Genomic DNA, 14,314 nt, shown 5'->3' with positions numbered 1-14,314 from the left:
GGACTACTTCATTGTGGCCATAAGAGATGCACTAATAGATATGTAACCTTGGATTTTACACTGAGGTATCATTAGGGTTTATATCTCAATGTCTAGGTCCTGACGGCGATTTTCTTTTATCGAATTATGGAGATTCTGCTGATATGGGAATTGGGGAATTAAGAAATGTGTATGTGTGTATACGTGTGTGTGTGTGTGTGTCTGGGGAACGGACAGCAGCCAAGGAGGGTCACAGTCCCTGGTGTCGGCAGGTCCCACAGAACAGAGGCCCAATCAGTGCTAGCCCACTGGCTAATGGATGGATGGCCCCCAAAATTAATTAGCCTGACTAATGTAGTGTACACTTAATTACACTGGCTGGCTTTTGATTTATAGCAAGCCAGACCCACACATGCTCATCAAAGCCTGGATGAAAAGGGAAAAGAGGCAAAAAATATTTAGCCAGCACAAGTTCACGAGCCAGGACAATGGCTAGGAACAACATCTAATCCCTGTCTAGCCTACTTGAACAATAGTGTGCATCCTGTGGACACACACACTCACAATTAGGGAACACTACACAGAAATATTGTACTGTATAAGTACACATTGACTACAATGCCTTGCTAATACACACGCACACACACACACACACACACACACCCACTACACTGACACACTTTTGACAGGCACGGACTGCGAGCTGCACTGTACTTCAAAGCATGAAAAATGTAATATTTATTACCCCCACTTGTCATTAATGAGCATTTTACAGCATTCATTTGGTGTGGTTCGAGCCAACGGCCCCACCTTTAATTTCATGCTGCTCAAGGGAGAGAAAGGGGCCAGGGACAAAGGGAGGAAGATTGATGCCTTGGCCAGCCCCCACCGTCCCACCTCACACAGACAGGGGGCGCTACTGAGGCCCGGCTCCCACGGCCGAGCGTTAGCATTAGCCCGCGGCTACCGTAATGAAATCTGGCTCCATGTAGTGTTCAGATCACTTCCAATTAAAACAGGCACAAGCTGTGTCACGGGGACAGTAGATCAAGTCAGCAATTAACCTTCCAGCTGGCCCCTATCAATCGCAGGATTGGATCAGCTCGGCCAGGGGCTACACCATTTCTGCAGATATTAAATTTACATTCTATTAAGTTTAATTAGGAGGGATTTTAAATATACTGGAGTCCAGGCACGGAGCCGCACGGCCGTCACTGAGCATGTTGATTTACAGCCAGCGCCAGCCCTCTGGGGCCCCCCAACATGGCAGACCATCATGCACCTCTTCTTCAAATCCCATCCCAGCCAGGATGTCCTGCCCCACAGGGGGTCATTTGGCTCCAGACTGTCCTCTGTGGTAAACTGTGGACACACAGGGCACAGGGCTGCACTAAAACGAAGGCCCATCATGCAATCTGGTATTTACTGTAGGCCTACGTCTCTTTTGTGGTGACGCTCGGAAACTGGGTGAAGTGGTCAGCGGGCCAAGCGGGCTCAACACAACGTCAATCCGACAGACGTGTCGAGACATCGGATTGTAAGGCAGAGAAAAACGTTTCAATAGGCTGTTCAGGTTTCCAAACGTCTCCGACCGGGCAAACCCCATCATCAAACCACCTTCTTCACCCACTATTACCCTTACAGCTCCACCAAACCCCCCCCCCCCCCATCCAGACACCTGAATGTCTCCCTAACCGGGTCTCACAGAGCCCTAACCCTCTCTGTGCCCCTCTCCCTGCCCTGGGTGTTGGGTCCTGAGAAAGATGCAGGGTGAGGGGGGAGAGAGAGGGACAGTGGTGGTGGGGGACCTCCAGGCAGCTCAGCTCCAGCATTAGTCTCCACGTGGCTGTGTCCTTTGTCCCCCAGTCAAAGGGCCGCTGAATGGGGGTCAATTGAAGCCAATTCCCTCTGTCGGACACAATTAATGGGGGGACCGGGCCTGGGGGACGGGGGGGACGGGGGGACGGAGGGGGGACGGAGAGGCCGGCCACAGCCTCTGGTTACTGATCCTGCTGCACAAGCATGCCAGGAATCTGCCACCTGTGTCCAACCCTGGGACAATGTCCACCCCCCCCCCCCCTCCCGTATAGGGGGCAGAAGACCACCAGACACATACACACACTCACAACTTCCTCCGCATCCATTCGCCATGCTGGGTAAAAGGAAGTGACATAGAATGTCCAGTGTGATTGTGTGACTAGTATAGACACAGACGGGATCACGCTATAAAGAGGTGTGGGCAGGCACTGACAAAAGTATCCTCTAATTCCTCATTGCCAACCAGTATGTACAAGCACCCTGAAAAGGATGAGGTGCGTGAGAGAGAGATGGAGAGAAAGGGATGGAGAGAGAGAGAGAGAGAGAGAGAGAGAGAGAGAACATGTGTCTGACTGTCTGAATCAAGCTCCAGATAAGCATGCCAGATCGATACACTAGTGGCCCATCTACAGTAAAGTACCCTCCTGGAGGTGCACTAATTGTCCTGCTGACATTAATTGTCATTAAAGGGTTGACACAGCTCTGAGGCTGTGAGTTAGATCTGAGCGGACCCCGCACCCATTTGTTTACCGGTGACATCACAGCTTCCTCCGCGACCACGTCCAAGCCACCATTAAATCAGCCTTCTGGGGACCCGAGTCCGACTGCTTTACAGTATACGAGCCAGCGCTGGCTCTTTAACGAGCGCCTCGGCCGGATGACATCAGCCTCCCGCGTTTGTGTCTTGAGTCCCCGTTAAACGCTTAGCAGCTATGAGGACCCTTCTGGAGGAGGCAGGGGGAAGGAGATGGGACTCTGTGTGTGTGTGTGTGTGTGCGCGCAAGAGCCAGGGGGTCCTTCATGGCCCACGGCTCTGACTTCCTGAGTGTCTCTTCAGTGTAAAGAGGCCCCCTGTGTGCCGGAACCACCCCTTCAAGCAGGGGAGATCAATCAGAAACATCTGTCAGAACAACTGGAGGATGGGACCTGTGTGTGTGCGCGCATGCATGAGAGAGGGGTTTGTATCTGTGTGTGTGTGTGTGTGAGAGAGGGGTTTGTGTCTGTGAGTGTGTGTGTGTGTGACACAGAGGGGTCTGTCTCTGTGTGTGCGTGAGCGAAAGAGGGGTGTGTGTGTGTGTGTGGAGATGCATGAGAAAGGGAAGGGTGTTTCTGAGATGGACACACACCGGTGCAAGCCTCGCATGTCCCCGGAAAAAAAGGTCACGACCCTTGGGCCAGCATTTGTACAGAGTGGGAGAGACCGAGACAGCAGCCAACACTCACCTAGCACAGAGAACTGGAGAGAGGGGGAGACACACACACACACACACACACACACACACACACACAGGGACGTTCTACGGTGACATTCACATGACTTTGTAAGTGGAATCTGTCACCCCCTAATGTCCGCGACATGGCATGTTGTGATTTCATCACAGTCGCGCTAACGGTTAACTACATCCTAGTCATCAAATATCATCATGAAAGGGAGCCAGGTTTGGGGGGGAGGATGGTCGGATCCCGACCCTTCCCTCTCAATGGTCCCAGTGTTCTGCAGCATCTGCTCGTCCCGCTCCTACGGTGGGCTTATTATCTCCAAAAGCAGCTCATATATTTCTCACATGATCAGCGCTAATGTGACCCAATTATCCCAGTGAAATCCAATGTACCGTGGGAGATGATAGAATTCCGTCAATCAATGCGAATGATAGGCACAGTGCAAAAACAAACATCTTATGGTCACGCACAGCAATCATTGAGCCAAAGCCGCATGCGGCTTGAATGAGGGCGCACCAACTTATGACCCCCCAACTATCTGCCGACGATTACGGTTTGGGTTGAATGAGCGCGTGTGACCCTCAGTGGCCCCTCTAGTGGCTGGATGGCTGAACTGCGTTTCACATCACGAGGCCCCCTCTCCCCTCACCTCACAGGACGAGGTCTTTCCTGAACCGCTTGAGCAAGACGCTCCTTTTTCCAAAGACCTCCCGCGCTCCACCTCCTCCTCTTCCTCCGCCTTTCAAAGAGCTTCGGCTCCCAAACCGACAATGCCGACACCTTGAGCAGGGTTGGTGATTTGAGGGGCTATTGTGTCTGGCAGGGAGAGTCCACCCTCTCCCTCTCCTTCCGTCTCGTCCTCGGTCCCCACAGGGCCCGCCGTGGTGTGTGCGTGGCGTCAGGTCTTTATGGCTTGTTGTCCTAGCCCCCTATCTCATGATGAGGAATGCTGAATGACTGCACTACACTGGGCCACTGTGGCCTCATTTACACCAAGAGAAGGGGAGGAGGAGGGAGAGAGAGGGGAAGGAGGAAGGGAGTGATAGAGAGGGAACGGCACCGTAACATAACAATGCACTTGGAGGGCTGCTTGGCAAACACAGCTGGGCTGGCCACAGAGGAGCAAATAATGAGCCATAATTCTGGAGGGCCGCTTTTCTTCCTCAAGCTAATTTAACCGCACAGAGTCAAATACACACACACACACACACACACACGAGCGCCTACTCATGAACTCTCACAGCATGCACACACAGACATACATGACCCACCAAACACTTGCACGCACACTCACGCACAGAATTCTTACCTCAATAACCTGCTTCGAATCCAACCTGAAGTTGAAGTCCCCAAAGACAAAATATGGTAGTTTCTCATACCGCTGGTCAGTGATCCTGTAAAACAATGGGACCACATGTTATTAGGTTGATCTCAGTGGAGTGCTGGTGACTGTTATCTGATTGGTGGTGGCCTTTGGGCCTCATGTCATTTCTGAAGTGCACAGCGCCACCTGGTGGTACTCACACCTGTACGAGGGAGTGACTCATTCAATCCAGTAGATAAGAGCACTAATTACTAGATACTGTATGTCTACTAGTATAATATACCATCTGCTCTGTTCTATAATGGGCTTTAGGAAATGAATTTTTTTTACTAGCACAGCTTTAAAAAAAAACAATGTTTATCACAAAAGAGAAACATGCACTACTTTATACATGTAGTAAAGATTTAGCAAAGCAGCAGAGCCTGTGGGTGAGGATTCATGGAGTCCGGCTCGACGTGTCATGGAATGTTTCCAGATCCAGACCAGCCTCGCGGGAGCAGCGGCATCCAAGAGAGGTTCAAACGCACCTTAAGCGAGGTATAATTAACTCTCATACCTAATCATTTACTTAGAAGAGGCCCCTCTACAAGACGAGAGATAAGAAATTAAAAGGAAGGTAGACCTGCTCCGTGCGTAATTAATGATTCAGGATGCTTGCTGTGCTAATCGGGGAGGATAAATCTCTGGCCTCGACTCCCCCAGCCACTGATAACAATATATTTATGAGGCAGTAAAAAGAGTCTCACTCTTCCCCAACCACCCGCTCTCTCTCTCTCTCTTTTTCTCCGTGGTGGGTCCTTTTCCTGGTCCTCAGTCGTAAAAGCACACACACAGTGGCTCTCTCTGGGGGAGGTAGGGGGGGGTAAAGAGGGGCACAGGAGGCTGGGAAAGGTGCTTGTTGTGTGGGGGGACATGCACCTGTCTCTCAGCCAAGTGCTTCAAGGGATAGGAGGTTTAGTACACTAATACACTCAGCACTGATGATGTCATAAATGACCTTCCCCACTTAAAAGGGGCTGAAGGACTGGACATAAGAAGAGATGGTATTTGAAATGAGGAAATGGATGAAAATAAGTGAATTAAAAAATAAAATGAAAAAATCCAATATATGTGTTGGCAAAAGAATGTATGCTGGACTTTGTGTGCCAATGAAGATAATGTACATTATGCATCTATGGCTGAAAAGTATGAGCAACAATTATTTAAAACGTGAAATGTTATCCAAATCAATGTTTTGTCTTGCCCTAAATGTTGTTTCAATATCTCGGATGGAAGCAATATCTTTAAGACATGTTGTTTCGTTGATCTCGGGGGTGAGGTAAAGATGAGGGCATTCCCACGGGAGGCACTTGAGCCGCGGGGAGAGGAGGAAGCAGGGTGAAGAGGAGAGGAGAGAGAGAGCCTCATGAGAGAAGATGGAGGGAGGACAGGGGGGAGAGCGTGGGAGGAGAGGAGAAGTGGAAAGCAAGAGCGAGAAGGAAAAGACAGCGTTGGGTAGGACCATGCCTCGCTCCTCAGTGTGGTGTGGGAGTGAGAGGAAGAGAGAGTCTGTCTGTGTGTGTGTGTGTGTGTGTGTATGTCTCTCCCCCTAAGGGGATAGAGCCCACAGCTTTATCCCGCTAATAGCCATGTCTAATACGTGGGCCCGGGCCGTTTTGTCTGCGGGTCTAAGGTATCAGCCGCAGGTCAGAAGGTAACACTCTGTTTACACGATCATTTCCTAAAGCACTCGTGGTGACCCGCTGGTGTGAAAGTTGACTTTTGCTTGGCCTTTGTGGGGGGCCCGAAGAATCGCCACATTAGCCACAGTGGACTGGGCGTGAATGGGACAGAGGTGGGGGGTCCTAGGTGCCCCCCTGCTAGCCCCCCCCAGCTGGGGCCCCATTAGGCGCGTCATCACAGTTCATTCAGGCAAACTGTAACAGTGTCAGCGACATTCCCCCACAAAGACGCACTCCTTTACACAGTCTATAAACATGCTTCCCCCCAGCCAATTCATCGCGCGGTGACACCCCTGAAAGAGTCTCTTCTTAGGGGCCGTTCTCACTGAGAGGGGGGGGGCCGTGAATCAGGCCTTCCTGGGGCCACACAAAGACGGGGGTCAGCCGCTAATTTATAAGACGGCCCCTAACTCTGCTCCCAGGCCCCCTACAGCCTCGCCACAAAGCACTGGGAGCACATTCCTCTCACACACACACTCTTCCCTGCTCACATAAAAAACGCACACATGCAAGAACGCACACATGTGTACCCGCGTACGAGCAAATAGCAACTCTTTCTTTCGATCTATCTGTCAGTCTTCCAGGCTGTCTGTCTGTCTGTCCTTTGGATGCATGCACACACACACACACACACACACACAACACCAGTCCCATGATTAAGTATGACTGACAGTTAGGCTGAGTCATAATGGACGAGCTTCCAGGATTATGCTCTGTGATAGCGGGTCTTACTAGGGTCCATGTCACTGGGAGACCACGGGACGACTTACCATTAGTTGGCCAGTCAAATTCATCTCTGCACGACTCGACAGCACAATGCTGCTCATCTCTCGCGGCGCATCCATTGTGAGTGATTTGGGAGAATGTTAACATTGTGAAGAATGTGCTGCTTGACGTCTGGGTGAATGGGATGGGGGTGGCCCTCGCTGTGACCCGTGACCCCCTAAGGACCACCACCCCTCCTTCCCCACCTCTCCCACCCCACCCCGCCCAGTCAGGTTGGGGGGGTGGCGCGGTCACTGAGAGGTTAGAGGACAAGCCAACCCGACCGGGCCACGTCAAACCCACGACGCCGTTGACTGAGCCCCCCGAACAAGCCAGCGGGGACAGGAAGTTCACTCCGGGTAGTGGTGTGTGGTTTAAGGCAATCTAGTGTTCCGTCTCAACCGCTCAGATGACAGGGTCTAGAGGAAGACGCATCTATTCACAGCGAGTCTGGTTACACCTGGGGATTCACCAAGGCATAAACTATCCATATCCTTACAAGATACTGACAACAGTCACACCGACATCTGTCACTCTGCCTCCTGCACCAAGAAGTGTACAGAGAGAGAGAGAGAGGGGGGGGGGGGTAGGGCCGTGCAGGAGAGGGATGGGGATGAACAGAGAGCGATATAGACAGAGATAGAGACTGAAAGATAGAGAGAGAGAGAGATCTGTAGTCAGACAGAGAGCCCAGTGGGAGTGGAGAGGATTAACCCCTGCTGCCCCAGGCCTCCCAGGGTGAGGAGGCAGTTCACAGAGTCACACACTAACACCCACCCCCTCCCAAACACACACACACACACACCCAACTTGCACCTCGCACACTACAGTCTCGTTGAGTGTTTCAGCTAACCCAAGCAGACCAGCTGTGTGTTCAAAGCTATTTAGTCTCACTGTCAACCCATTTGCCTGCTTAAATACATTCAAAAGCAATAAACTAAAAACAAATATTCCGCATTGTTGATCGACGATTCATTATGTATTTATTGCATTCACACATGCATTACTCTTACTCTTCCTGCATCACAAATTTCTCCCGGCTTCGCAAAAGGATCTCTTATCATTCAGGCCTTTTCCAGCTGAACATGTCTATTGCCTGGAAACTGGCTTGTCTTTCGCCTCTCATTCAGTCTGTTGTTCTGGGAAAAGCCTAAAGGGAAACATTTAGATTGGAGAGCTCTTTGAGACAAGCTGACAGTTGACTGATGACCGTCCATAAAATGACAAAGAATCGCTGTGTGGCGGCCAGTTCGGCCCAGTGCCTCCCCATGGGAAACTAATTGCTCTGAATTGTTAACGGCAACATTATTTTTCTGCCAATCATTGCTTTTCAATGCCCCGAAAATGAGCATGAAACAAGCCTTTTCAGGGAACAAAACAGTTAAATGTCCCCAATGTTGATCAAATTAACTTCAGCTGTGTGACAATGGACTATATCTGTGTGAAAATAATAGGGGGCGACAAAGCCTCCTTTATGCCAGGATTTCACAGTTGTAATGTGAAACTGTTCTCTCCTGAACCAGAGCAGGCCCTTTGAATGGGCCAGGGAAAAGGAACAAACCCCAATACACAAAAGATGATCCTCTAGGAAGAGAGGGGGACGGAAAAGGTGTGTTGATTTCATATTCTATGATTTCACATGCCTCTTGGCAGCCTGGACTCCCATCAACCTCTCGCTCTGAAGGTTTGAAAGTAGAACGCCACTCTTGGAATTTCTCTTAGATCAATTGTACCTAGATGAATTAAGCATTTCCTTTATACTGCATACACACAAGCTGGTTTTCACCATGACGGGAGCTCTGCCGATAATAAGTTCAGGACTTCAAAGAGATCATCCTTCAAGACAGAATATTTCAAAATCACATCACGGCATAAAGTTCAAACAATTCTTCAAACACCTTACATAATCCTAAAACAAGGATCCTTAAAGATCAAGGCAAAAATCAACAAAAAAAGCCTCCTATGTGGGTGCTCATATGTCCACTATTAAAGAGAGAGGACTAGGTATACAAAAACAAGCCGGGGCTGCATTTCAAAAAGCCTTCCCTCCTCCCTCGCCCTCACAGAAGTGGCCCGCGCATTAGCCCAGGCTAAAGGACTGCTTGTTTTCTTGATGGGACTCAATGGAGATCTCTGGCCGCCTAAACGCTGTTCCCTCTCACCATTGTTCCCCCGGGGGGCCTTGTAGCCGCCTGGAGATAAACACCGTTTAGCAGTTAAAAGGGCCACAGAGGAAGAGGGCTTATCAGATGTGTTCTCAATGGGCCGTAAGCTGCACTACTAAGCCCCAGACCTCAGATAAGAAGCTGCTGGACATGGGAGGGCCCAGTCGCGGAGCTCACCCAGCAGGCCTGCTGCTCCACCAGGCTCCTGCAACCCAACCAACAGCGCCCTCGGATCCCGGCTTGTGGGGAGACCAACCACTAACTCCCCACCATCCACGTCCACCCTGGCCTCCCCTCACTGAGAGATTAGAGCTCAGAGAGACCGAGTGAGGAAGAGAGAGGGAGGGATGGAGAAAGAGAGATAGAGAGAGAGGGAGAGAGAGAGAGAAAGAGAAAGAAAGAAGGAAGAAGGGGGGAGGTTGGGCTATGGATATTCAGCCCTCTCCCTTTTCCTGCTCTCTTTCTGGGGGTAGGAGTCAGAGTTAGGACAATGGCCAAAAAGATGGTTCCCAACCCGGCGTCTGAATGGGAACACTGTTGGTGGTAGCGCTTCATTCAAAGCCGGTCCTGGCTGCATTGTCCTCCCTGATCGGTGGAGGAGAATGGAGTTCGCTGGTGGCTGCCAAAAGGTTAGCAGCCCCTGTGAAAGGACCAGCCCATTATTCACTGCCCCTACAGAGGCTGGGGACCCTTTGTGTAGCCCAGTACCCCCCCCCCCCCCTCCCCCAACCCCCCCCCCCCCACACACACACACACACACACACACACATCCAACCCCTAACCCCCCCCACCCGAGTCTCGGCGAGCATTTTTCTCACTCTAGCGGTCCGGATCCGCGCCTGAGTGTTTCCCCAAAGTGAGCAGTTGAGGCGCGATGCCTCCCCTTCTCCTCATGGCATACCAGCCTGAACATGCACCGTATCCCTACCTCTAACACCCCCCCACCTACCCCCACCCCGCCCCTTAACACCCCTGCTTCTAGTCAGAAACTACCCCACCCCCCCATACCTACCTAAAAAAGGGAAGTGCAAATCCATTGGCCATTGTCAGCGTTCTAATGATACGGACCCAAGAATGAGCAGCAAGGAGGACATCTTCCCCGACACACACAAGAGGGATTTGGAGTGTGGGAGCGTGGAAACAGCCCCTCAGCTCAGCGGGAAAAACATTCAACGCCCTCAACCCCCAGCACTGTGCCATCTAGCTAGCGCTATTTACGATGTGACTTTTAAAAATAAATCAACTTCGATAGCACGACAAAAGTGGAGAAAAATACGGTCAAAACCCTCAATGTAAGCAACAAGCTGGGTCCTTTAGAAACGTCATTGCTGCCCATAAATCCAGGTAAATTATGGCTTCATAAAAATTGTAAAAGCTGCCATATTCCTAAAACACTCCCACTTCCCCGTCCATTAAAGGCAGACCATTCTTTCATCAAACGCGGAATGAAGGAGGGGAAAAATATGATCTTTGAGGAAACATTAAAGCGGCCGTCTCGTATTTCACGAGTGTCAGAGCCCTGATAATATATGCCACCCTTATATGCATGTAGTTATTCAAAGTGGAGGCAATAAGAGGCGCCGTGCATTCTGATGCTGTTTCAATGGAGGGGCTCACATGTTGCTGGGGGATTTTATTCTGTGTTTGCATGACCAGGTAGAGAGCAGGGGTGGCCCTAGCACACTACATCATTCTGCCCCCCACTGTAAATGGATATCCCATAAATCACATTAGCATGGCCTGAGAAGGGGCTCTCATGTTTGACTAGGGGGGGAGCCTGGATAAAGGGTGAAGGATTCTCTGCCGGGGAGTGCTCAGGGGCTGGATGGGAAGGATGAAGAGGAGGGGAAGGGACGGAGAGGATGGATGAAGGAGAGGATGGATAAAGGTCAGGGTGAGTCTGTTGCCCCTACGGTGCGTGGGGGGAGGAGAGGAGAGAGTCAGGAACAGCATGAGTAAGGATGCCAAGGATGGATGTCATGAGGATTTCTTATATTGAAGAAGAATTGATAGCCGAGGGAGAACTTGGATGCTCAAATAAAGAAATGATAAGAGGGATTTAATAGTATCAAGATCAGCTTCTACCAGCTTTGTGAAGCTGGTAGAAGGACAAATAATGAAGATTTGTAGTATATAGATCTCCTGCCTTCTAGGGTATAAAGTAAACAAGTACCCATATAGCCAACGGCTCCAGCTCAATCTTGCCTTACATGGTATGAGTCCTCTGATATATAGAAAGCTTAGGTCTCATCCCTTCCTTCTAGGATATGAAGACCCTCGTGTGGAATATAGAGACTGAGTGGCGTCAGCAAGATGGCCTATTGCCTTGATTAAACAGCTACCAAGCTGAAAACTCACCCTGTCAATGGAGGAGGGAGAGGGATGGATGATGAGAGGGAGCGGTGATGTAGTCAAGGGTGAAACCAAAGAGTCGAGCCACCAGATCAAAGGAAGTGGGACGGAGGGAGGGGCGGAGAGATGCAGAACGGGTGTGGTTCAGTCTGGCGGAGGGGGACAGGAGGATGGAGGGGAGGAGAGGATGGGAGGAGGAGGCGGAGGGCAGAGCGGTACCTGTCCAGGACGTAGCCCAGAGCCTTCTGTCTGGTCCCACAGTAGATAGACGGGCTCTTCTCCCACGCCACCAGGTTGGACGCGTCGTGGAACAGGTGGATGTTGACCAGGTCGAAGGCACTGGGGAGTAGGCGTAGAGAGGGGGGATGGGGGATAGAGGAGGGAGACAGAGTGAGGACGGAAGAGAGGAGGAGAGGGAGAGCATGAGCAAGCAGACCTACAGTTGGCTTGTTTTGGTACAGTGACGCTGATCCAAAATTCGAAACCAAATAAGTTGATCCACTACAACATCCATTTACAAGGAGGAAAGAGGAAGAGAATAGTTTCAAATTGGAAGCCTATATACAGTAACTGTGTCCTCTGCTGATTAACATCAAAACACACAGACAGGTAGAGATCTACCAACAGAGCAGCGATTGGTTGTTGTGAATGATAAGCCCACGGCTCTGGCTGTTCCCAGTTGGTTGTGGACAAGTCGAATATCCAGACCAAACTAGGAGATGAACCCAACTCTCTCTTTGTTGACAACAGCCAACAACATGCCTCTAAAAGCCCAGTATCTAAGGACAAAGTGAAGGTGATTTACCTGTTGATCTTGTCAGTAGTGGACTCTCTACCTCCCCACTGCCCAAACCATAATTGTATCTCCCCCTCTCACCTCTCTCTCACTCTTTCCCTGTCTAGCATTGAGCCTCTATTAGAGTGTTACGTTTTTAGCCCTTTGTCCCCATGTCATCCTTCTATTAGATTACAATCCTTCCCCTCCTCCTCTACTCAAACCAAAAGCAAAGGTTTGTATTCATCCTCCACAAGTTCAATTGCAGGTAATGTTTTCTGTCATCTGTCATATGCAACTGCTTGACTAACGTGATTATGCCTAACCCAATCGTGCCTGGTCCTGTAGCATGCTGTCAAGGTAGACCTCTCTTTCTCTTTCCCTCTCTCTCTCTGACTCTTTCTCTCTAGAGGATTCTCGGCTGTCTACAAAGACAAGGGATTAGCAGAGCCCCCAGTGAGAAACGATATGGATCGCGAGTAAAAATCAAAGTGACAGATCCTGCCAGACCATTAAAGTGTAGCTCGTCAAAGTTAGAGTGACGGGGGAAACAGGGTGAGGGTAACATGGGAAATGTAGTTTGACTATGCTGTGGTATGGAGGGCTCACCAGTCAGCCAGGGCCCATCGAGTCCTGATGAAGCCTTTTCTGGACCACTTGCACTGCAGCAGAGTGAGACACATACTCCAGGTTAGCATGGAAGAACATACAGAGAACACACAGAGTATTAACCACCACTGCCATCAGTCAACAGAGGTCATGGGACCATCATAAAACTGTAAAGACAATCACTACCTGGGATCACATTTCAATATCAAGAAGCATTCAATCTAAATTCAATCTGATCTCATCTGAAAGCTACTTGCAGCTGGTAGCCCAGTGGGTGGTTTCACATCAGGCACAGAGCTCTCCAGCCACCTGGTCCTGGGGCAGTCCACAGAGCTGCGGTCTGAGTGGATTATCCAATCACAAGTCCAGAGATCTCACACAGCAGCACATGATTCACCATGAAGCTGGTTATTAAATGAGGAGACAAATTGATGCTGCAAGCGTTCTCATTTTGAATACAGAAATAAACAAATAAATAAGGGCTTCTCTGAGGCCCCTAATGGGGAGTTAACCACGGTGATGAATAAACTAATTACGGCCCAGGTCACATAATTACAAATTGACTAATTTTATTTAAAAACTTAGATGCAAATTAAAGGCTGAGAGGTATTTGATTGCGCCTCACATCCTTCAATCTGCATTAGTACAAGATTAACTGTATCAAATTGAATTACATTAGCATACTTGAATTAATCCATACCGCCTGGCGGAATGTATGGCTCCAATTACACAGCACTATCGAACATTGAGACTTTGAATTCAGTGTGTGTGTGTGTGTGTGTGTATGTCCCAGGTAGTTGGATTCGATTCTAATTTTTTATCGATTACAATTCTAACAATGTTCGGAGTGAAAATTATTATGCATAAAAATATGTTAAATTGGAATACATCCAACAAAACGCAGCATATGTTTCAAGGAAATTTGTTCAGTAATCACATTTATATTGACGTGGCTAGCAGATGTTTTGGTTCACTTTACATTCAGTAAATGTAGTTAAACAGTATGCTCTTCCAGCGGCATGGAAGGTTCAGACCGAATGTGCTGCTTGTCAATTTTTGCAAGTGTTGACATAATGCCAATGTAATGACTTAAGGGAATCATTGAAGAGAGGAGGAAGAGGAGGATAAAGGCTAGTGGAGACGTGGGTTAGCTTCCCCCCCATAGGGACATATCCATGGTGTACTACCACAGCCAGACAGAGATTTAATCTGAGGTTTCATTTAAACAACCATTAACTACCATCACAGCATTAGAATCCATCACTCCTCTGACGGCCGCGTCTTCTCCATGTATGACTGATCTGTCCTCTCAATGCTTGCTCATAAACACACACACACACACACACACACACACACGCACCACAGT

At 49.6% G+C, this 14,314-nt stretch overlaps 1 protein-coding gene across 2 annotated transcripts in view; it reads right to left on the bottom strand.

The window, feature by feature from the left end:
• LOC136943624 (inositol polyphosphate-5-phosphatase A) overlaps positions 1–14,314 on the bottom strand; it is a 100,337-nt gene that overhangs the window by 29,633 nt on the left and 56,390 nt on the right. For both annotated transcript variants that reach the window (XM_067237018.1, XM_067237017.1), the window contains exons 7-9: positions 12,949–13,001; positions 11,784–11,903; positions 4,547–4,631 (exon numbers count right to left, since the gene is read on the bottom strand). In XM_067237018.1, the coding sequence (XP_067093119.1) occupies positions 4,547–4,631; positions 11,784–11,903; positions 12,949–13,001 (258 nt within the window). The remainder of the gene's footprint in view (positions 1–4,546; positions 4,632–11,783; positions 11,904–12,948; positions 13,002–14,314) is intronic.

This window comes from Osmerus mordax, chromosome 5 (assembly GCF_038355195.1).
Source record: "Osmerus mordax isolate fOsmMor3 chromosome 5, fOsmMor3.pri, whole genome shotgun sequence".
Taxonomy (NCBI): Eukaryota; Metazoa; Chordata; class Actinopteri; order Osmeriformes; family Osmeridae; genus Osmerus; species Osmerus mordax.
Note: the sequence above shows the minus strand (reverse complement) of the source record. Positions and strands in the feature narration are given on the sequence as shown.